Genomic DNA, 25,760 nt, shown 5'->3' with positions numbered 1-25,760 from the left:
CACACAAGTCATTGTGCAGACAATGCATTACAGTTACACGGCAACAATGTAACTCAACCCACAATTCAATAGCTCGTAAAAAGCTTTCGTATGGACAGCAAGATATAAATTATAAACAGTTGTTAGATCTGTTATACTTTGGAAAATAAAAAAAAAATGCTAAGACCGCAAAATGACCTCTAACAAGACAAAGACTTTTTTGTACGTCCGCAATTGCGGACCTGTCCTCTGGGCCTGAGCAGGTTTATATTTTAATTTGTATAATTTTAGAAAAAACTACCGAGAGAGCCGATTTTGGTGATGGTCCCTGCTGGCCCTGGCGCTGGTAACACTTCTCACTCTCGCACTCATCACTGGATGGCCAACCTGTCTGCTCTTGGCACTGTCGTCTGCGTCTACTCCCCTCCAGGTACAGTGGTTTCGTTTAATTTGTTTACAGTTTTGATGATACTATATACTATCAGTTTTTATACGTTTACGATTACACCCTTTTATATAGGGGGAAGGCCTTTTAACTTTGATGCCTTGAGTGCCTTGATGCTTTCATAGAAAATGAAAATGCATATGTCTACTCTCTCAAGGTATGCTACTTTTTTTTAATTCTTTGATGGTTTGTGACAAAAATAAGAAATTTTTATTGAAAAGTATGCTAGAGTAGACCTCATGAAAATAGTTGAACTACATTATTAATTCAGTGTTATTTATATATAAAAATGTGAGGTTCAATCAATTATAATAATTTCTATCATACCAATGTCTTCCTGTTTAATCAAGTAAATGCAGTATAGTCTTGCTAATCTTAGCCCTGTTAATCTGAAAATCCACCAAATCCTAAGTGGATTTGGGAAAAGTTATAAAATTAACTATATAACACTTAATGTGGCAATTTTACCTCCCACTATTGTAAATTTCTTACTATCGGTTCTAGACACATCAGACAATTAATTTCTTTCCACCGCCTCAATATTTGCTATTGTATGACAAAATCCCGCCTAAGTATTTTCACTAATCCAAACAGGGTTGTATCCAATTAGATCCAATAGTAGTGGGACTCTACTGTACTTTACTGTATAAAGTGTTTCTGTGAATTTCTGTAAGCACTGTATGTCAATGCAAATTTTACAGCTGACGTAGGAAAACCCACTTGTAAGTTGAAATTTGTTACAGAATGTCGATCATGTTGTGTGTCATATTGTTACTCGTAGACCTTTCAACTACTTGTCATTTCACTCATTGTACTGTGTATGACTTAAGTAGTTAATTCAAGAATATTAGAGTTCTTCTCTTTGTCTTGTTGTGGGTTTGGCCATTTATTGATAAATTCAAATAATTGCAATATGCATGGTGTGATCCACAAGGATTTTTAAAAATCTCTCAATCTTGATGTATGTGAATTTGAATGTTAAATCTCTATAGAGGATGATATTTTTAAGCTCTTTACACACACCAACCACTTATTACTTCTTACCAACCATTTTACACTTCTCACTTTTTTTTATTATTTAGCACACACAACCCGATTATCAAACCAGAATGTTCCTGTATATTTCTGTATTTTTGCTCTCATGATAGTTATCTATTTATTTATTTAGTGGATGTTAATGCCTTAGAAACTACACATATTTCTTGGAAGGGCATGGTTAAAACCCTGGCTTACATATGGACCAGTTGTTAGATAACCTCAATATTAATGGCAAACAGCAACTAGTTGCAGAACTGATACCGACCAAGATAAAGCAAAAAACCTTCAGATTTTAAAGTCCATAAATAATTTTTGAAGTAGGCTACAATCCATAGACAGATTACTGTACATCCATTGACAGAACACAGGCAATATTGTGAGTAATGTGTGAGTATTAACTTACATTACTCACAATATTGCCTGTGTTCTTGAGGTAATAGTTTGTACTCACTCTATGTACATTTCACCAGCTTGTTTGGCATCTTCAGGAGATTCTATCTTCATATCACTAAAGTATATTGTTTACAAAATATTTAAACACGAGTTTGATATCATGGCTGGGCAGAAAGGGTGATACGCCTGTAGATTCACGACAAAGCTATGTTGCGCAGAGGTCTTTCCTCCTCCGTTTAAATTTCCTGTACTGGAGGTGTTGGTATTTGAGCCGTTTAACAGTTGAGGGTAATATCTTTCATGGTTTATGGCTGGGTGAATTTGTTGATTTCTGGGGAAATATATATATATATATATATATAGGGTTAATACCAACTATTAGCTCTGGATCGCAGACAACAACAAAAAACTAATTAATACAATTGATGTTATTGAAAGATTGAAACTGGGATAGCAGAAAATATATGTAGCAGTAATTTTCTTTATTTTTTATGTGAATAGATAAATAAATCAGTACCTCATTTGAACAGTATGTGGTTGATTGAAGTGTGACATATTATTTACAGGGAGGCTGGTAGGTAAAGTCAGTGTTGCCAACTGTTTGGACCATATGTTGTCCTCTACGAAGGCGAAGGTGGCAGAACTGCACCAAGACTATCCAGACAAACCAATAGTTCTTGTGGGAATCGGCTCAGGAGCAGCCCTTGCCTTGCAGGTTTGAATTTTACAACCCATATTTAAGTAAGGACAATTTTTGCTTTATCCACAAATTTTGGTCAACAACTAGGCAATATTGCTCTGTGGGGCTACACACCTTGTGAAAAAGCGCTAATGCAAAAAAAGCTCTCAGGATACTTAGATGCAGGATACCTCTGGAAGGCTGTAATATATTTTTTAAGGAATTCCAGATCTTCGCAAACAAATTTTTTATAGAATTAATCATTAAACAACTTTTTTGGTTGTGACAGGAACTTAAAAGAATACACCTAACAAGATAATGTTAGAGAACATGAGAAGTAGTAACAATTGTTGTGTTGTTGATACAGGTAGCTCTAGGGGAGAAGGTGAAGGCTGTGGTATGTCTGGGATTTCCTATGTACACTGTGGAAGACAACAGAGGCACTCCGGACGATGCTCTGCTCAATCTGACAGTCCCTACACTGTTTGTCACCGGCCAGAACGCAGCCACTTCCACGTGAGTACATTGACCATACCAAAGTATGGCATGTAATTAAATATCTATTAGAGCCAAGCCTACAACAGAATACGACTGCGAAGATCGCGGGGCTGCAAAATTGACACTTTCTCCCCAATCATAGAGGACGATGATGTTTCTGTAATCATGGGAGATATTAAGAACTTGGCTGTGATTGCGTAAAATGATAATATTTGTCTGTGATATTATCATATGTTGACAGTTTGGATGACCTGGAAGACTTGAGAGAGAAGCTAAACACCGTGACATCTCTGGTGTTGGTGGGAGGAGCTGATGACCAACTCAGGTTGACCAAGTCCAAGAAGAAATTGGAGAAAGTCACACAGTCCATGGTAGACAAGTGTGTTATGGTAAATATGACTGCCTCAAGCTAAGTAACTTCCAAGTTATACTTATTTTAACTTAATTTTTGTGAAATCTCGAGTCATCCTTCTTCCTACTTAATATTATAAATGAGAAAGTTTGGATGTATGGATGGATTGATGTATGTTTGTGACAAGTAAACGCGAAAAATACTGGTCGGATTGGGCTGAAATTTGGTATGATGATAGGTCACATTCCCGATTAACATATAAACGCATTTTTATCTTAAAAGTCCTTTCGGGCTCCGCCACAGTGGCTCTGGAGTTTCCCATGTTAACCTTATGAGTAATCGTATTTAAAAGGAATAAAAGAATTTTGTCAGCTGTTTCAACTACACAAGTTGGTTCTATGATATTGAATAGCATTAAAAAGTTACAAGGTTTACCAACAGGGTGCAGTACTATTATTTTTTTACATTTATGACAACAGCTATCCTATTAAAGCCATAAAGGTAAACATTTGTTTTTAAAAGGCTTATGTGTAACTATTTTATCAACAGATGTAAAGATCAAAATGTTTCTATTTTGTGTTCTCTTCCCGTTGCAAAGCACGGGTACAACAGCTAGTTTATATATAAATAAGAGGTTAATTGACCATAGTATCGTCTTGTGACTCTTATACCCCCTCTAAGGGCGGATATTTGGATATCTAAATTCCCTTATACCATCCGTCCTTAGAGGTGGTACAAGAGTCACAAGACAATACTACGGTAAACTAACCTCTTATTTATTTTAACAACTGTGGCCGCTTACTGAGAAACCAAACACTTTTTTATTTCAATAAACCCTTGTCTGTCAGTCATCATAGACTCCTGGTCAGTAAAGAACTATTAAGTCACACAAGCCAGGCAGTGTTGACTGCATTAATGATGTAGGCGGCTGGTGATCAGCCCAAGAACTCACCTTTGAGCTACCTCGTCCTGCAAGAACAGATATACAGCTTGAAATTGTGAGAGAGGCTTATGAAATCAAGTTGTGTTATTCCTTTTGAAATAACTATTAAATACAACATAACCAATATTGTTACCTCATTATTAGTCATAAAAAGTCATTTTTTCAGTTTCATTCAAATAAAAATTTTCCCTTTAATATAAGAGTTTGAGTTCTAAAAAAAAAGAACTCAAACTCTTAGTAGGAAGATTTTTTGAGTTTTATGAATGGGAGGGATTGGCGCGTCTTGGGTGGGTATTTAAAAGAAGCTTGGCATTTTAGGTGGGGATTGATAATCAAATTTAACTTATAAAAATGATTTGAAATATCCATACGGAATTAGATTCAACGGAAAATTCGCTAACTTTAAGACAAGATTTTTTTGGGGTAGGGGTATTTGTTTTTAATATATGTATGTTTATGGGTGTATGTATATGTGTATATATGTATCTAAAACATATATTTGGTTGTGAGTCAGCTATTTTATTTCTTTAGTTTCTTGATTTTAGACTTTTTACTTTTGATTTTAGTCCAGAATTGAATTTATAGTTTTAAATTAAAAGTGTACTGTAAAAAAAAGATGTATGCCAACCACGTAGACGGTTCTATTTTCATTTCATTCATTCATTTAATTTCATTCAGAAGAGTTTGAGTTGAACTAAATTCCTTTAAATGACATTTATTTTTTATTTGTAAAGAGGTTGGCAGCCTTTTACCCTTGCATGTGGCTGTCCACATTGACCATACCTGTGCGTGGAAGATGTCCAGCGAAGCAAGTTGTGAGCCAGCACAGTGCAAGGGTGAACTGAATTGGTACAAGTTAGCGGGCACTTGGACACAAATCCATGACATTTCTGCCATGGATCTGTAGCCCTGCGTACTTATATAAGTAAAATAATATTGAGAATTCAAAATAAAAATATCAAATGTTATTCATATGCTATATAACATAGAATCTAAAGAGAACTACTTTAATTTACTGTAATTTCAGGATGAAGTAGGTGACTTCCTTGGAACGCTGTTGTCTCCGGACTACCTTCCTCCCACTAAACCTCGAGTGGCTCACCATGTAGAGCCTCTATATTACCCCAGACCTCGGCCTGTCATGAAGCCTGTCGTGGAACGCAAGAGGAAAATTGACATGATCAGTCCTGACGCAGTGCTACCAGTCAAAAAGGGTGAATTCATAGTTCCTTTAAGAGTTTTTTTTTTATTGTCAATTTTCCATTCAAATTTCTAGGTATTGGAAATTTAAAGAATGTGCTTTAAGTGAGAAACAAATCATTTTTGAATGCAAATTTAGCTTACATAAATGTATGTTCTGAGAAATGTTATTTGCTAAATATGAGATACTAGCTGTTTGCCCGTTCTACGTACGGGAATCTTGTAGTAAGAACAGGAGTTGGTTTGCATATTTAGTGTGCATTTTTCCAGATATGATGGCAAAACTAACTGTTTAGGAATACATATAAACCTTCTCAAATACAATATCTGACAGTTTCAAAGCCAAAACGAATGCTTCGCAATTAAATGTCACCCGATCCTGTTAGTCCATATTTTATATCTAACGATGAAAGGAATTGCTTTACAGTATAGATCTATGAGGCATAGCCCTAAGGTAGGCCTGTAATTGAAAGTTACTTTTCACACTGGGTAAAAGTAAAACACTACCTCAACCTCACTACTGTACACTTTATTCGGGTTGAAATTTTTATTAGCAATGGTGCTCTTGTCTTTTCCACGAAAAATAAGGACATTAATGCGTTACCAATAGACATACACACACAAATACAGAATTGAGTCCACACAACATTTTGGAGTCCAGACAGAAAATGCTAAAAACTATACAGTAAGACATCAATTAAATTTAATAAGCAATAAGGTGCAGTGTTTATAAATAAATAGTAAAAATAGTGATGTGTTTGTATGTAAAAATGATTCTTACTGCTACCACCGGTTGTAGCCGTGGGCCGTTTGCTATGAAACTAATTTGTTGATTACTGATTGATTGACTGAGGTGTAAAACTAAATTAAGCGTGCTGATTCTGCTACCAAATTAATTAATGAAAGACGTGTTGGGGACCAGAGGACGGAGATCTTTTACCCAGACCGGAAGCTTGCATAGCCAGCTTTGATTTATGCTAATACAACTAATTTACTAAAAAACTATCCTTCCAAAACTTGTGACCTAGAAAATGACTGTTAATGAAATGATTGACTGGTTATTGAACTACTTAAATAGGAAATGCCAAACAATTTAATTAAAAGAACTATGGAAACTTCTGGGGAAAACGTGTTGCCCTAATCCTGTTGCAGATGGTCCGAGGCTGAAAGCCTCGAACCGCAATTGTTAATTCCTACATTTTTCCTATGTCGGGGCGACCCTTGTAGGTATCCCCCTTGTTTGCTAACTAGCCTGACATATTAATCTATATATATTGTACACAATTAATCTAAGGACTTATCCATTTAGTAGGTTTTTCCTGGGGAACACTTCTTCTGTGAGAGTTCTTGATCGTGGGTGCCGGTGAAGTGGGAAGAAGGTAGAAGGTTGGGAAAGGTCGGTGGGAAGAAGGTTGGGGAAGGTCGGTGGGGGAAGCCGTTCGCTTGCTCGCGGTGGGCTGACGAGTTCGCCATGCAGCCCTGCCACACGAAGCGCTGACACTATAAGAAATAAAGCGTGCCGCTATGCGTCACAACCACCCCCCCTTCGAGGAAAGAAAAGCAAAAAAAAAACGGTTTTGCTAAAGGCTGGAGAAGGGTATAATAGGTGTGTTTGTTTTTTTTGTTTGTTTTTTTTTGTGTGAGGGAACTTTCGGATGATTTGCTTCCAGATGTGGAAGGCTGAAGGTTCAGACCAGCCCGGTTGTAATTGGCACCTCGGACACCCTGAATTTCCCGAACCAACCACGGCAGAGAGCGGGATCCACCCCCCCCTGCGAAAAGAGGAAGTTTTGTGGGGACGACAGTTCTTTTCCCTAGCCTACTAAATTGAGATTGTTGAGTTTAAATGCAAATTTATGAAAAGGGACGGACAACTGCACTCCCCAAATATGTATTTATTTTTTTTTTTTTTTATTTTTTTTTTTTTTTATTGAAATGTTTGAGGGTTGAGTACTATGGGCAGATGATGGAGAAAATGGTGCGGCTTCCGGTGCTATGCTGATGGTTCTGAGAGGTGTGTTGATGACATGGGCTAGGAGTTCGGCAGCAGTGTAGGTAATGATGTGTCGTGCCTTCGGCTGCTCATGCGGACAAGGCCGGAGCGGTGCAGGATGCAGGTAATGTATGCCGTAGGCTGCTCATGCGGACAAGGCCGGAGCGATGCTGGATGCAGGTAATGTGTGCCGTAGGCTGCTCATGCGGACAAGGCCGGAGCGATGCTGGAAGTGCCCAAGGCGAGATGTCACTCTCTCAGCGTATGATTGCGGGGAAGACTGTCAAACTGCCGTTGCTACTGGAGATGAAGGTCATTACTTCATAGTGTCCATTGCTGTCACATGTGTTGCGCACTTGATGAAGACTGTGGTTTTGGAATTCAGCTGATGTACTCTTTTAGATTTAATAAAATTTGTACTTTTAATAATTTTTTTTTTTTTTTTTTTTTTTTTTTTTGGGTTGTGCAGCTATCTGGTTGTAACAGTTGTCATAGATTGGGGATCAAAAACTGAAATTGACCGCTGATGGTCATTTAAAATTACTGAACAAGGTGACTGTCGTTATGGATGTGATGAGAGGTTGGTCGCAAGGAGGAGGTCCGATCACTGACGGGTTGGCTCGGACTCAAAAAGATGAACCATGGGTTCGTTGGGGCCGAGCTACTCAAAAGCCAGACTGGTGGAACTCGCGAAAAACCGCTTTGAGGTCTGTGTGTTGATGGGGGTTTGGAAGGATATTAAAACTGTTTTTTTTTTTTTTTTTTCTTTTGAAGAACATTTTGCATGCAGAAAATTACGCATGCAGAAAATAACGCATGCACATATACGCATCGATGAGCGCTAAATTGAGGTGAGGATAGGTGATTGTGGATTTTGGGGAATTCTCACTCATTTTGGAGTATTTTTGAAGATAAAAAAAATATCCTATTTCTTTCTCTTTTGCTCTGTGGTTCCTATATCTAACTGTACATGGATTTGACATTGATTGGTAACTAACTTATCCCTAGACCTAAATGCTACTACCTTAGCGACTACTTAAGTTAAGAAGTATGAAAATAAGACAGGGAAGGATAGGAAAGAATAGTAAGAGTTTGTCTCTAGACAAATGACTGTGCACAAGCCACCACAGAAGGTGCCATCACTGAGCCCTTTCCTACGGGGTAAAATAACAAAAAATAAAATAAAATGTAAGCACCCGTGGAAAGTTTAAGCACTCTAATATTCAACAAAAAAAATTCTTTACCTAACTCAGTGAGGGTGTCAGAGACGAAAAGGGAGGGGTGAAAGATTTGGCCGACAACGCACGGAGGAGGACGTGTAGGGCAACCCATCCTAGGGAAGGATACCCTGAGACTCACACTCCACCGGACGTTGGCGGGGACAGCGACAGACAGAGAAGACTTAACCTAATATCACCTTAGCATAGCTTTCCGGCCTGGGTAAAATGGGTTGTTTTGTGAAAATTGAACTTTTGCACAAAAAAGGGACCGAGACAAGAAACAAAGATTTTTGAACCCTGACATTTCAAAAAATTTTGAAAAATGCTTGACATGATTTGTCCTGTGGAAAAAAATTCGTAGTTGAAGCTGTTCTCTGGAGCATACAGCAACCAGACTGACTACCAAAAGCGTAACAAAAAGGAGGTGAAAATAAATAAAATCCTATGTGTGAAATTGAGAGATAGTTCTTTCTATTTCTGGAACTAATGCTGAAAATGCGCCGTTGTTGAAATGAATCCCATCACGACGCATTGATCGTCCATAATAGGCATGAAAATATTTTACGTCGTTCAATTCGTCAGGTAGGCCTATTACCTTGGTGAACTCAGAAGTTAATGTGAGCAAAAATCTGTTCATTTGACGTAGACGGTTTACTGCTGACACTGAATTTCTTATCCTAGGATAAAGCGGCAACGTCGTAAAGACAATAACCATTCCAGGATAATTCCGACGCAATAATCTCAAAAAAGACAAAAAGGTGTTCTTAAAAACTGTTATTTCCACATTCGCCAAAAAATCGTTGTTACCTAAAAAGACTAATAACGGAATATGCGCCTGTATGACAGAAATGTTTGACTTGATAAACTTCTTGAGGTCACCAACTCTTGCTCCAGAAATGCTTCGAATTAAAATTGATTGCAGATTTCCAGTTAATTCAGGATTTGCCTGAGAAAAATTGTGAAATCGTGCGGCATATGAGTCGCCGATTACCTGAAGTTTCATTGAACTTCTTATTTGATTCATTTTTTTCCTAACAATGAAGGAAACCAAACAAAGGAAACACAGACATCGGAGTGTTTCATGCGAAGGCTACAAAATCAACTAAATTTCTACAAACTCACTAGCCTAACATTAACTACAAATAATTTATTTACTGTGAAACAACATTAACACGATTAACTAAAATTATTAACCCCACTTAGGGTATTTATTTTTTTTTTTACATGAAATTTACCGTAACTTAAAACAAGTCCCAAAATCTGTCGCTACACTGAATTGCAAAGAAGTTTTAAATAAATAAACCACTAAAAATTATGAGCACTGTTCCCCAAACAACAAAACATTGCTGTAAGCTACCTTATAAAAGCTTGCTGTACTGAACGATGAACGGTAATGCGTTCAGAGGTTGGGGCGAACAAAAACCCAATTTAAGCACTTTTGCAAACAAATTCCTAAATAAATTCATAATTAACAACACCATAAGGACTCATACTACACCTATAAAGCTTAAAATACTAGCCTATTGAGTATTACTGTAAGTTACTACCAATTTTGTGTGTGCAGTAAAAATTCAGATAGGCCCTATTGGCCTAGATTTACCTCCCAACAGACTTGCTTTACTGAATGACTTAATGATAGTTTTGAATTTAATGTTGCTAGGGATGACCAATAGTGTGACAAAATATGTGAATGAAACAAATACGAAGACATAAAATACCCTAGACAATAATAAATACAGTACAAGTTACAATTTGAAACAGTAAGCTACCAAAAATAGTAGGCCTACAACTGGAACAGTAAAATAATAATGTGAGCACAAGGTTTCGGTATACACATATTTTTTTATTTAATACTACAACAACAAATATATCACTGACTCTAACACTGAACTACAAGGTGTTGACTCTACTTGTGAAAATAATATGGTCTTTATTAATTAAAAACTTAGGCAAAAAAAACACCTTGTAACTGGCCAAATGCCACTTTTTTAACTTTAATAAAAAAAGGGGTTTAGGTTTATTTGACTTACCAGAGACCTTCACCCAATACTGATTACTGACCATAAGATTGCCTCTTGCTAGGCCTACTTTACACTTAAATTTCAAACACAACACTGTTACACTGACACACTGTTCCTCCTGTTGTCTGTGCTAGAAGGTGGCCAATTCTCACTGAAACAAACAGACACAGACAAAACCCTACCTATGTCACACTAACCTTGATCATCCTAGCTTTTGTTTTAATTTTGAAAATAAAATGTAATTCATGAAATCTTGCTAAGTTCCCTCCAATGTCGATTATTCCACTGAACAGAGATTTTTCTAATGAACAGAAATTTTGTTGCTAGAAAACTTGTCTCCCCAGAAGGTTCCCTTTAAAAAAAATTTTTTGCCTGACTGTTGATGTTAAAACAAAACTGGCTAAAGCAATCCGGTCCTAGGCCTAGCCTGCTACCATATGTAGCCGTGGGCCGTTTGCTATATGTTGGAAGCGTGCTGGGCCCATAACCCAGAGGTCCGTGGATCGTAACCACGCTCTGCTACCATATGTAGCCGTGGGCCGTTTGCTATGAAACTAATTTGTTGATTACTGATTGATTGACTGAGGTGTAAAACTAAATTAAGCGTGATGATTCTGCTACCAAATTAATTAATGAAAGACGTGTTGGGGACCAGAGGAAGGAGATCTTTTACCCAGACCGGAAGCTTGCATAGCCAGCTTTGATTTATGCTAATACAACTAATTTACTAAAAAACTATCCTTCCAAAACTTGTGACCTAGAAAATGACTGTTAATGAAATGATTGACTGGTTATTGAACTACTTAAATAGGAAATGCCAAACAATTTAATTAAAAGAACTATGGAAACTTCTGGGGAAAACGTGTTGCCCTAATCCTGTTGCAGATGGTCCGAGGCTGAAAGCCTCGAACCGTAATTGTTAATTCCTACATTTTTCCTATGTCGGGGCGACCCTTGGAGGTATCCCCCTTGTTTGCTAACTAGCCTGACATATTAATCTATATATATTGTACACAATTAATCTAAGGACTTATCCATTTAGTAGGTTTTTCCTGGGGAACACTTCTTCTGTGAGAGTTCTTGATCGTGGGTGCCGGTGAAGTGGGAAGAAGGTAGAAGGTTGGGAAAGGTCGGTGGGAAGAAGGTTGGGGAAGGTCGGTGGGGGAAGCCGTTCGCTTGCTCGCGGTGGGCTGACGAGTTCGCCATGCAGCCCTGCCACACGAAGCGCTGACACTATAAGAAATAAAGCGTGCCGCTATGCGTCACACGGTTCTAAGGAAAAGTAGCAGTACCAAAAACCAAAGTTTATATTTGAGAAAAGAACTGTAGAACTTACGACTAATTCGAACTGTCCTTATAATTAAACTGTATAATAGGTGTTAATCTGTTGGCAAATATATAAATAAATAAATACACAGGCCACAAAACTTGTAACATGTAACGTTAACAACGTAAAGCTTTGAAAACTCACTATGGTTTGCTAAAAAAAAACTTTCACTTGATGTGGTGCAGTACCGAAGTTATTAATCTCCTTTGGTTTTAATTTTTTTTTTTTAGTTTTCGAAAATCGATAGTTATTTCCCATTAATAGCATTATTTGTAAGCAGCTTTTAATGTTAACATATTAATGACAGTTTGAAGAAACCACCTTTATCCAAACAAAGGTTTCGTATTTAAAAGATTACATAATCTCTAAACGATAATCGGTACATATATCTAGCAAACATTCGGAGGAAATGTGACAAAAAAACGCATAAATCTGAGGTTTTGTACGTTTGTAGTTTTATTTCCTAAGTAGGAAAAGTACAGAAATTGTTGTTGAAATGTAAGTAAGTAGAAACCGAAAGTGACACATTGGAAAAGCGAGTTTAGCAACATCTGTTAAGTTAAACCTCTGTTAGGGTACGATCACAGCAAAATCAGAAAGATCTTCCAAGATCGCAGCAACATCCTTGATCACCCACTGCAGTTGTGATTTTTTACTTTGCACTTTACACAACTGTCCTTGAAGCGCCGTCAATGAGTGGAAACCTTTGTAAGCTACGGTATTGGTGACGGATTTTTTAATAATGTAAGTTTCCTTGCACTAATACAACACTGATTCACGGTATTTTCCCCGGTTATCAAAACTCAAGAACAATCGTTGCACTTGCGATTAATTAAACCGGTTAAGTAAGGCACAACGTTTTTAATCTCACTTGGTTTGGATGTGCTGACAAAACTTGCTCGGAAATGGTCGCGGTATTTTTAAACAACTTTTAATGTAAGCATATCACTGACAGCTAGAAGTGAGAACTAATCCAAACAGCTGATCGTTATTTCATAAAATGTAATAGTAAACATTGGGAGAAAATTTGACATTTTGGTGGTTCGTTATTTTGTTTTCAAAGAAGCGAGGCCATGTTTTTATAGCCAAAGACATTCTCACCAATCCAGTTACTACAGAAAAATGATTAATAGAACCTTGATCGGTACTCTAGTTTTCTAGGAGTAGGCCGCGTAAAATGACATTTTGGCGTTACAGACGAAATCACAGAATGGACAATCAGACAAACAGACATACAGACAGAAATTGAGATAAGACTCGTTTCGGCTTTCTTAGGTTATTAAACGTAAAAATAACCAAAAACTGCATGATTCTAAGCAATGTACAGACAAAACTGTAATTTTATTTATATAGAGTAACTTTGCCTTCACTTTATATATTTAAAATGATCGTGTATTTTAATTAAAAATAAATATCAAATGTAGAATGAAAAACAATTTAGTCATCCGTATCTTAAAAAATTTTCAATATCCAAGACATTGCCTATGTTTAACTTATACGAAAAATCTCCTTATTAGAATGGAATAGGATAGATTTATATGTCATTCAGTACTATAATTATAATTATAATTTTATAATTATAATAATTATAATTATAATACACTATAATTACAATAGACTTTGTTAAAACAATAGTTAAAAAATAATAGATAGTAATAAATACACAGATAAATATTATGGGTTTTAGACTTTTCCACATGTCTACCCACAAACTTCAAAGTAATTGATAGTGTTTACATATTTAAAAATTATATTAAGCAATACCTTATGAAGAAAAATTATTATTTACTTTCCAAATATTTAAATGATAAGTAAATGTATTTTAGTTTAATTACATGTAGTTTTTAGTTTTATTTTGTATTGTTAAAGATCTGACAATGTCACCTGTTTACCAGCTACGCTGGATTTGTGAAATCTTTTGTGACAGTAAAGTAGTGTATTTCATAACATTTCATCAAATATTGTTTTATGCTACAAAAGCTATACAATTTGCATGAAGGTCATGAAACTATCTAACTCATCTGTTACGTAATAAAAATAAAAAACTAGTTATCACTCAGATAGTTACAACTCGGATATTTTCCCAAATTTCTCCTTTATATCTTTGGAATTTTTAATTATTATGGAAATAAAACATTTATTTGAACCAGAAATAATTTTCACTTAAACATTTCATGAAAAATAAACTTATTGCTTTAAATGGATTTCTTTAACAAAACAGTCAAATCGAAATATTATTCATTCATTTAAATTGTAAACAAGAATTGAAACCGTTTCTGAAAATTAGTTTTTAATAAGTTATAAAAATGTGTTTTAATATTATTTTGTTATGCCTCAGGGTCAAATTTTGAAAACTATTACAATAAGGTCTGTGCTCTGGTTTCCTCATATATAACTTTCTGTTAACGGCTAGTTGAAGGCATTTAGTTTAGAATAATTACTCGACCAAAAATTCTGTTATTGACATAAAATTGTGTTACAGGACCGGGTCGCAAGCCCAAGATCTCCATGATGCAGAAGATGGTACAAAACAAATGGGCAGGACAGTTACCAGTGACACCAAGTGAAGGAGTACGCTCTCCCGTGTCACAGGTTTGGCAAATATTGGTTACTCTTCATCTTTATCTCATAAAATTTAGGGCTTGGTACATGAAATAGTATCCCATTAGTCTACTTATCTTTAATATGCTAAAACTAAGTGATACAGTACTATTCATTTATTGTCATTGGCCACCATAGCAGTATGCTATTATACATACCAACATTTCCAACACAGCTCAGACTCGTCCTTTATAGTGGATGACCCGGGTTTCGGCTCTTGTCGAGCCATATTTATATCCATCAAAGCTTAAAATTTATCCATCTCTCGATGAACGACACACAGAATATGACACAATACGTACACAAACATATACCACAACATAACAACAACCAGGCCTAGAGTTTAACACGTTCACTACCGAGCATCGCATATATGCGACACTGTGATCATTGCCACGAACCGAGGTATACAATTTATTCTTACACATAGACTGGCTGTCACTTGGTTAACAGTACACGCAGACCACGGGCGAAAACCTGTTGAACGGTGATAGTTTACTTTGTAATACTTGCAATATTGTTTGTAAATAATATATTTTGTTTTTTTTATTTTGATAACCTTTTGTAGTTTTACATTTTAGCAACACCCGGCCCACAGAGAAGACAATAGTAAAAATTATTATATTTTCTTGAAATAGCCCAAACGCTGCATATATGCGACAGTTCATTTTTGTTTATATGTTTTGATGAAAGTAAGAAAAAAAAACAGATTTTTCAAGAACAGTTTATAATTGAACAAATATAAAAGCTACATGGGATAGTGTAGCATACATACAGCATACGTACATACATACAGTGATGCAGCAAAGTAAAGAGCAGTTTTCCCAACAATCATATGAAGTCACCAATCATCATATCCAGAGACCAAGCGACACAGTTGTGCGATAGACATCCCTGTAGACCACTGCAGAGAATTCAGTCCCTTCAAATAGACCCAGGGTGGCGATCGACCGGGAAAACCGGGAAAACCGGGAAAAGTCAGGGATATAAAAAATTCTGGAAAAGTCAGGGAAAAGTCAGGGAAATTTGCAAACGGTCAGGGAAAATATGCATTTTAATAATTGTGTTAAACAAGTAGATTGGCGATATATATTGATGATTACAATAGAAAAGTATAACCACAGAATATTTACATTACTTAAAGTTGAATGAATGTTGTTGCGTGGATACGTTTCCGCCGTGAGTCCGCATTATCGTGTTGACAAGAGGTTTCGTCTGCTAGTAGCAGCGAGGAAATCGGGCGGGGGACAGTGGCCCAATCCCACTCTGCTCCTTGGCTTTATTGTTATTAAAAATGACTTCAATAATTAAATAAATTTTGTTTCTTCTACAAATAACTATAATTAATGATTAATATAAACATTACCAAAATAAATAATGGGTTAATATTGATTGCAAGAATTATTTTTTAGCCTACCGATAATTTATGACTTAACTGAATGAACGTCAAATAATTATGCTATCTAGGGTTGGTCGAGTACCCGAGTAGTAAAAATATTTGAGTTTAAAAAAGATTTTTGAGTGGTGTAATCGTTTTTGTGAGACCCCGTGAGGCCGCCTGCCACCCCTCCCCCCTTCACCACCACCCGCATTACAACAGCTACGTCGCTAAGTATGCCTCAAGGTCACTTTCGTTGCTCAATCTTCTCTTTCCCTCCCTCCAGCCATTCGCCTATGTTTGTTGTGTTTCTCTACGGTTGTCTCCCTTCTCCCTCTCCCTCTTTCTCTCTCTCTCTCGCACACACGCACGTACACACTCTACCTCTGTTCTAACGTTGTTCTCAATATATTTCTTTCTTTCTGTTATCAAAATTACAGGCCGGATGACTAAATGTCTCACACTAATGCATTAGTTATTTACAGCCTAACATTTACAACATACTTCGAATTTTAAATACGGACTATTTTGTTCACGTAGTTTCTGCAAACATTTGTAAAAACCAATTTATCATTTTTTCGTGATGTAAAGTAAGATGTTACAGTATGTTTTTCAATAAAATATATATACATAACTGATTAATAATAATAGTTAGTTGATATTGAAATTTGTTTTTTAGTAGAACACCTCAAAAACAAAGAATAGAATGTCGGATTCTTGAATTTGGTGGGTGGTGGGGTGGGTAGTGACGATTATGATGATGCGCGTGCTCAGTGACTCATAGCGAATCAGCGACTGCGATTGCGATAACGAGACCGTTGTCAAGACAACGGCTGGGCGATTCCATTTTTATGGAAAGTGGGGGAGTTCGTATCGGACGTTGACGACACGAAAAGTGGTTAGTAGTCAGAGTCTTGGTCGGCCATTACTTACCGGTATTGCGCAATGTAAATGTTATTGTTCGATTGTTTTTTCAGTATGATTTGGTTTTGAGTGTCGTATTAATTAATCGTTTCGTCCTAATATTATATTAACGATGTCAAAACTGACAGTTTTTCAAGAAAATTGGCTAAACGAGGTTGAGTTTAGTTCGTGGCTTGTGCGTGTACCACTAAACACAAAAGTGGCTAAGTGCAAAGTTTGCCAAAAAACATTTAATTTGAGTAATATGGGCCGCCGCGCTGTTACGAGTCACATGACAGGCGAAAAACACAAGAAAAACATGCGAGCTCGTCAACTGTCTGCTTCTGTTAAATGTTTTTTAACTAGACCTAGTGAGTCGCAATCGGTCCCGTCTGGTTCCAAACCCTTAGAAAGTGAACAGCAAGCAACAACGACGGACTCAAGTGCTTCAAGCTCTACGGATACGGCTATTATGGTTAGGCCTACTCAAGAAGATGCCAACACATTTCGTGGGCTAAAAAGATTTTTGTTTAATGACAGTGTTACAAAATCTGAAATTATATGGGCTATACAAAGTGTTATGACGCATAAGTCTCTGCGAACTGCAGGCAGTGATGTAAGTATTTTTAAGCATATGTTCCCTGACAGTGAAATAGCACAAAAGATGCAAATGCAGCGTGACAAAGTAGGCTACCTTCTTGCTTATGGCATTGCCCCACATTTCCAAAAAGAACTGATACAGAAAGTAAACACATGCGAATTTTTAGTTGTTGGATTCGATGAATCATTGAACAAAGTTGCCCAAAAGCAACAGATGGATATTAATATCCGCTTTTGGGATGATACCTCTGATGAAGTAGTAACCCGTTATTTAACTTCTGAGTTCTTAGGCCGTGCAACAGCTGCTGATCTAGTCAATGCCTTTAAAGATGGTCTTAAATCTGTAGACGTAAAGAAAATTCTTCAGATTTCTATGGACGGACCTAATGTTAACTTTAAATTTTTGAAAGACTTTAAAGATGACATGAACAGTGAGCCAGATGACAAAAAAATCTTAGATTTGGGCAGCTGTGGACTTCATACTTTACACAATGCTTTTAAGTCAGCAATGATAGAAACAGGTTGGGGTATCGTGCCATTCCTTAGAGCCCTGTATAACCTCTTTAAGGACAGTCCGGCTAGGAGGGCTCACTTCATTTTTGTTACAAAGTCTGAATTGTTTCCCAAGAAGTTTTGTTCAGTTCGGTGGCTTCACAATGCTGATGTGGCTCAGCGAGCAATAGACATTCTTCCAAGCCTGAAACTTTTTGTTGAAGAAGTAAACAAATCCAAAGCCATCAACACCTACAGTTTTGATGTAATTTCAAAGGCTATATCAGATCCGTTGCTTCATGCTAAATTGGAATTTTTCAAAGGTCTTGCTTCTGATGTGGAGCCTTTTTTGACACAATTCCAAAGTGATGTCCCGATGGCGCCTTTCCTTTTTAACGATCTGACTACACTGGTAAAAATACAGATGGATAGAATTGTAAATCCAGAAGAATTAAAGAGAGCAAAATCTGTGAAAGAGGTAAAATTGGAGAAAAGTAACCTATTGCCCTGTAAAGATGTAGCTATTGGTATCGCCACAAAAAATGCTATTTCAAAAGTCAACAAAAAAAATATCTCTGACCAACAAATTTTGAAATTTAGAGAAAGTTGTAAAAATGCTTTGTTAAAATTTATCAACAAGATGTTAATAAAGTCACCTTTGTTTTTTAAATTGACTAGAGCAGTATCATGTTTCGATCCACAAGTAGTCACAGTGAATTTTGGTCTCGCAAAGAAGAGGATGGAGCTACTATTGACAATTTTGTTGGAGAATAATTGGATCACTAGCACAGTTGTGGACAAAGTCATGAGGGAGTATGAAACTATTTGTCAGCAGCCTGAGTCCATGATCCAGTTAAAAGCCTACAATCGAAATGTTCGTCTTGACAAGTTTTGGAAAAATCTTGTAACCGTTGGCTCAAGTCCACATTTACTTAAAGTTTTAAAGTTGGTCTCAACCCTTTCTCATGGAAACGCAAATGTTGAAAGAGGGTTTTCAGTTAATTCAGAATGTGTAATGGAAAACATGAAATGTGAACTTCTCGTAGCAAGGAGGGTCGTTTATGACACAATTTCAACCAAGGGTGGCATACAAAACTTGGATGTTGATAAGCTCCTCATACATTCTGCCAGAAATGCCCATTCCAGGTTTGTCGAAGCTTCAAAAGAAAAGAAGAGAGTTATGACAGAAGAAGCAGAGAAGAATGAGAATAAGAGGAAAGCGCAGCTACTTTTAAAGGAATTAGAAACTAAGAAAATAAAAATTCTGGAAGAAGCTCAAAAACAAACTGATCTGCTGAATGAGCAGATCAAAAGTATTGTAAAGAAAAACTAATGATGTGGATGTGAAAAAATGTAAATAAGTTGTACAAATGTTCGTGGAGTGCAGTGTAAATAGATTGTACATAAACTTTGATTTAATAGGAGTGGTTGAAAACTTAGCAGCACTACTACAGCTGTAAGTATACTAATAAAATTCTACTCAAAATACCAGCAGCAAGTTTATTTATGTTATAGAGTAGGCCTATATCTGATTATCTGAATAGCCCAAAACTAGCAGTGATAGGCTAGCCTATATTTTTTCACTTTCTTTTTTCTTCTTATCATCTTGATCTTAGTATATATTTGGGTAAGCCTACTCCATCAGTTATTAACCATAAAATATTTATATTTTAGTAGGCCTAGCCTATTTATTCGACTTTTTACGTTCAGCAATCTATTAATGAAAAACCTGAAAAACGCTTCTATAGCTTGAAGTCAGTAATTTTTATGTTTTATTTAGTGATTATATCTAAGTAAGAACATTAATTTAACGCAAATCACCTGTATTTTTGGTCAGGGAAAATTATATATTGGTCAGGGAAAAGTCAGGGAAAAGTCAGGGAATTTAAAATTACTGATGCAGTAGCCACCCTGTGTTACAAAGATATAAGTGTTTTGATAACATAGGAACACCGACGCATATATACGATGGCAGTCTATGGGTAGAAACCAGCCATCACATATGTGCGTCGCTGGTCCATAAGAATGCAAAATGTTGTACTATTGCGGTAGCGATTGTGTTAATACTGTAAACGGTCAAGGGGAAATAGGAATGTTCCGCGGTCGGTAACAGAGCACAGCTGGTTTGTGTGTTGCGTGTCATTGCTGGAAGTTGAATTTTGATTTCTCATCACCCCATAACCTGCGCTCTATTGTGTTTCTAATATTTTATTAAAAAGGCTATTGGAGTTGAAATTTAACTGTTTGGGGAGAACATCACGGGGATTGGTTTTAAATTATTAAAATGTGTATTCTCTAATGTGTACATGAGTTTTTAAAGTATTTTGAATGTATTGTGTTAGAGTGGTTATTGTTCAGTAGGTGTTGGGCGAAACTTGCCCTCCGTTGTTTTAACAAAAGTAGGCTATAAAATAGTTGTTTGGCAGGGTTCCGTAGCGACAATCGGTGGTGGAAGACAAGTGACATTAGAAAAGAAGCGGCTTCAACAGATCTCTGTCCCACCCAAGCCAGTGAACCCTGCGGAAGGCACAATCACTGTGGTGGCTGCTAGCTCTCCGTCTCTCAACAACGCAGGTAACCTTGCTATCCTTCAACAGGTAGAAAGCCATTTTGTCTACAGCTGTCATAAAAAGTGGAATTATGTGCCTAATATGATTTATTTATTTCACTGAAGGGTATTTAGATAGAGTTTACTTAGCTAGCATAATTAATTATTGTGAGTTAATGTAGAAATAAATAGGATTCAGTAAAACCTCATTAACTCGACAGCCCTTGTAACTCAACTGTCGTCAATAGCTGATATTGCGCTCATGTAGCTGGCTTTGTCTTATCAAGTTTGACTTTTCAAGTGTTAATTGTTGAATATTTGAAATTTCTTTGGAGATTGTTTTACTCAATATGTAAAAATATTCATAAATTTATTACTCTGCTATGCATTCATTTATTAAAACCCATTAACAATTTTAATGTTCTGGATAGCTTGACAACCCTTAAACTTTTCAACCTCAACCTCTGGGTCCACAAATGGCCGAGTTAGTGAGGTTTTACTGTAATAGTTTAAGATTACACAAACCCATTCCAGCCTGAAAAATCAGATTGAAGCAAAATGTATAAAATTCAGGGTGTCCACATTGTGGAAAGTCAGGGATAGTCATGGAAAGTCATGGAAAAAAAATATGGTCATTGAAAGTCATGGAAATAGGCAAAAAGTCATGGAAAGTCATGGAAATCCCCAATGATGGATGGATTTCAGGGGACCTTTCAATGCTCTAGTCGGCCGTAACCGTGACTATTGTAGCATTTTTCTGAATTTTTCACAAATGTACGACAATTTCAATTTATACAGTTGTCTTAGTTTATGGGTTTTGAGTTTGTATTAGTTCATTGTTGTACCTATTGTACTCCATTGTTATCTGTTAATACATATTTCAATATTTTCTGTGAAATAACTTGTCTAGGCAGTATTATTCGTGTGTGTACGGTATATTATAACTTTTGAGTTAAGTTCGTGAGTCATGGAAATCAATGGTTAATGGTCATGGATAGTCATGGAAAGTCAGGGAAATTGATGACAAAATTTCTGTGGACACCCTGAAATTTACTTGGATGTTTACATAGCTATGCTTCACAGATGAACACGCAATGGAAAATTACTATTCAAATTCAACAATCTTATGGTCTAAAGTAGTTAAAACTGTTAAAAGTTTTGTCGAGCCCTTCATACACCTGTCCTTCTCTGTCGTCTGGTACTTATAATTACTGTCCATTTATGTTTATATGTGTGTGTGTGCGTGTAAGTGTGTGTGTGTGTGTGTTTTTGTGTGACATTCTGTTTCTTGGTTCATGTTATGCACGTTTGTTTATGTGTGTATGTGATTTGTGTGACCACTTTCAACCCATGCCTCTTGTGATTGGCCTACTTTGCATCCACAGTTTTAAGTCAGTTTCTAGAGGCTAGCTGATATAGATGCTTGTTAGCACATATCATGCTGTTTTGATAAAAATTACATATTTACATTGTCATTACCAAACTTCTTAGTAGTAGTAAGTTGATTGGACACCACATTGCTTCTTTGTTCTTGTGATACTTTGTGATTACTGAAATCCACTTTAGTAATAAAGTGTTGTACTTGGGAGTTCAGCAGAAGATGCTGTTCTCCACTTAACCCATTGTTTTAAGAAGTTTTATGTGATGTTAAATCTGGATCTATGTTACAGTTAAAAGTCGCTTATCTGCAGGCCAGCTGACATCGTTAACCTCAATCCTGCCGCCAGGATCTCGAGGTGTCATTTCTCCAAGTCGCAGTGGTCAGTGTGATGTTATTCGTGAAATTTTGGTTTTTGGTTTTATTGGTTTTTATGAATTTATGATGTAACTTGAAAATTTTACAAGAAATACAACAAGAATTGGTCGCTGTGGTGTGCGTAGTTGGTTTCAGTTGGCCAACAGTAATGGTCAGACAACAACATAGATTTCATACCGTGATAAAGATTAAGTTAAGAGAACAATTTGTCGATTAATTGTTATTAATAGAATAGCTCCGCCAAACAATGTTGCAATTGACAAATGTGAACATTTTCAGAAAACACAAAAACGATTTGGCTGTGTTAGGCAGTTTCCCGCCCTTTCAATCGCTTCTATGTGCTGAAACTAAATAGTCCATGTGTAATGGGCCTAATTGGTGTTGGGGGACGTTTCAGATTGTATTGTTACCAGGTTAAACTAGTAAACTACTGAAGAAGATCTCAGTTTACCTGGTGTTGGTAGAGGAAAGGAATCACTTTATTAGTTAATAAAACAGTCAATTACGACAGAACGGTTTTTTGAAATTAACAGCTAGACTTTGGCCCTAGTCGCGGCACTAACCGGCACTTCATAACAGATTCTTACATAACCTCTCTGAAGGCTACGACCGCAGACGACATCCCTGCAGAGGCCTACATGGTTGTTTGGTTGTTGTTGTGGTTGACCTTATTTTGTGGTGAAACGTATTTCGTTTTCGTACAGTTTATTGTCGATTTCACCATTTTGGTGAGTTGCGTAGCAACCTTTCTAGTTTTTAGATATATTTTGATATTTTTCTACAAGTTTTAGTTAGCAAAACTGTTGTAACATGAAGGCTAGGCCTGGCTTTTAGCAGCCAACACATAAAGTGGGGAATTGTAATTGGTGACACTCTCTTAAAATGTTAAAATATGCATTAAAAGTTTAGGGATTTTTTCCCTTAAGTTTTACAGTTTTTGGTAAAACTGTAGGGAAAAAAATCTTTACAGTGGGATTTTCTGGGACTTTGATTGTTTGGGTGGCGGAATTTCCTACGTTACCATACAAATTTTTGCCGGCAGGAAATTTGTGTCACACACGCAGTAGAGAATGTCATTTGCATTATTCTTCTGTAAAAATCTCAATTTCACAAAAGTATTTGCAACGTTGTTCGGCTGGGATATTCATTTTAAGAATAGGTTAATCTTGTATATGTGTCTTAATAGCTAAATTATTTCTAGTCCCAACTATTGTTTGAGTAACCAAAACGTCTGGTTAGTTTAAACAACCTTGTCCCTTTATCTTATTGTTTCACCAACAACGCTTTCTTTAACTTTCTTCTCTTTCTTCTTCACTTTCTTTCAAATAATTATTACAATCTGGATTGTATAACATGAATGTATTTTACCGGAAATATTATTTGGGGTGTTTGAATGTAAAACTAATATTTCCTTAGCTATGAACTAATGTTTTCATACATCCACTTCTTCAAAAATTTATGAGCTATAAAATACAACATGATACACCATGGGAAATAATATAATTTTTTTTTATTGTTTCACTTCTTCAAAGTGATGTGTCAAAACTGAATATCGAAACCACCGAACCTTAAAGTTAAAACCACTAAATCTTGGGTTCTGAGATTCCATTGATGAGTTTCAAATACAAATCTGAAGATTGAATTAATTAAGTTTTAATCTCACATTAGTAGTTCAATTTATTTCAATGTTTGTAGTTTATAAAAATAATGTTTTTTTGTCGAAACGGTGTTTACCATGTTGTACTATGTGAAGGTCAATTTCTTTCAGTTATGATTGCATGTCAAACATTTTTGTAATCCTAATCAGGTAAGTAAAAAGTATCGCGATTAGGTTTGAGATTCAAGATTCTGGACATCTTTTGTTTCCTTTTAGTGATTTTAAATTTCTGATTTCATCTATCACTACTTGCCTATTATCTATTACACAAAGTGTCCCTTTCCCTTTCAAATATCAGATGTACATGTGAGAAATAATGAGAAACTAGGTTACAATTATGTTTGTAGGTTCCAAGGACTTGACAGTACAGAATGTATCGGAGCCACCTTTGCTGGACGAGTTGAACATCCTGGACATGCCAGTTATCCTGGGGGATCAAGCAGACGAGTTGCTGCCCCCTCCTCCGGCTACCACTCAGCCAGTCAGGCTGGTGTTAGCCAACAAGGCACCACCCCTCAAGTGCACCAAGATATACATCAGCAAGGGAGGAAAGGGAGGCAAGGAGCGCAAAACTGTGTACATCGGTGACATCAAAACTGGTGACAAAACCGTGTCCAAGATACGACAGATTCCCGCTACCAAGAATACACAGTTTTTTTAGGTATTGTGTTAGCTTTAAATGTGTAACTTTCAATTTTTTTCCAACTGTACAGTAAAGTTTGATTTTATTTACATCTTTTGTAAATTTTTATTGAATAGTGACCTTTTGTCGAGTAATAATCTTAAGCTGACTGCAGAGCTACTGGATGACTGAGCTCTAAACAAGGTTAGTGAAAGCACTCTGGTACCCTCTGGGAGTGGGGACACTTGCCTCAGGAAGAGCTCATAGTAAGATGCTACAGTTCATTGAGCAACTCAGTCTCAACGAGCTCTGAAGCATTTCAGCACAAATGTCCTCTTGGCTCATGGCTAAAGTTCCCAAGGACTGGGTCTGCACCAATTCAATCAAGCTCAAGCAGTGGCAACATTAATATTCGGTTTATGGTTAAGTATGGATCGAGTCATTTAGAATGGTGAGCAGGATGCACATTAAAAACTTTTCCCCACCACAATCAATTTGTGATCAACCTTGATGCAAATGTTATTACACCATTATGCAATAACAACTGAACACATTACAGTAGACTCCCTCTTATCCGGACTCCTCGGCTTCGAGGCCAGTCCGGATAACGGTTTTTCTAATTAAACCGACGTCCCCAAAATCTTATTAAAACGGACCGTTTAAATGCATACTCTATAAAGCATTTGACTCAAAATTAGGAGAGCATTTTATTTAGACACGTAATCACTGGTCTCAAATCTTTCCCACGAGAACAGACGTTTCAGAACCGCGCACTTCCTGCCGATCTAGTCCGGTTAAACCGATGTGCTGATAAAAATTATCCGGATAAAGAGATGTCACTTCTACCGAGTGTAGTCCGGTTAAACCAATGTCCGGTTAAAAGGTGCCCGGATAAGAGGGAGTCTACTGTATAGCCAATTTCACCAAGCTTATTTCGATTAAGAGTGGGAAATGTTTGTGAAGAAAAAAATTTCAATTGATAATGTACAGTTTTAACATTCAGCTTATGGGTTGCTATGATGATGACGGTTATGAAATAACAACGTAAATTTAAACAAAGAATCATAGCATATGTTCAAAATAAACGAATATACAACCTAAATATAGTTCAAAGG

The 25,760-nt window shown here is 36.5% G+C and overlaps 1 protein-coding gene across 1 annotated transcript in view; it reads left to right on the top strand.

The window, feature by feature from the left end:
• The window catches only part of LOC129004656 (KAT8 regulatory NSL complex subunit 3-like), a 47,255-nt gene extending 22,498 nt beyond the window's left edge, over positions 1–24,757 (top strand). Inside the window, exons 7-16 of the mRNA XM_054433209.1 lie at positions 271–409; positions 1,126–1,146; positions 2,422–2,570; positions 2,902–3,050; positions 3,274–3,421; positions 5,355–5,541; positions 14,571–14,680; positions 20,489–20,636; positions 22,281–22,370; positions 24,371–24,757. Of these exons, the coding sequence (XP_054289184.1) occupies positions 271–409; positions 1,126–1,146; positions 2,422–2,570; positions 2,902–3,050; positions 3,274–3,421; positions 5,355–5,541; positions 14,571–14,680; positions 20,489–20,636; positions 22,281–22,370; positions 24,371–24,684 (1,455 nt within the window). The 3' untranslated portion in view covers positions 24,685–24,757. The remainder of the gene's footprint in view (positions 1–270; positions 410–1,125; positions 1,147–2,421; positions 2,571–2,901; positions 3,051–3,273; positions 3,422–5,354; positions 5,542–14,570; positions 14,681–20,488; positions 20,637–22,280; positions 22,371–24,370) is intronic.
• The last annotated feature ends 1,003 nt before the right edge of the window (positions 24,758–25,760 follow it).

Source organism: Macrosteles quadrilineatus, unplaced genomic scaffold (assembly GCF_028750875.1).
Source record: "Macrosteles quadrilineatus isolate MER2022 unplaced genomic scaffold, UCM_ALF_1.0 Scaffold_10__1_contigs__length_6754688, whole genome shotgun sequence".
In the NCBI taxonomy this organism is placed as follows: Eukaryota; Metazoa; Arthropoda; class Insecta; order Hemiptera; family Cicadellidae; genus Macrosteles; species Macrosteles quadrilineatus.
Note: the sequence above shows the minus strand (reverse complement) of the source record. Positions and strands in the feature narration are given on the sequence as shown.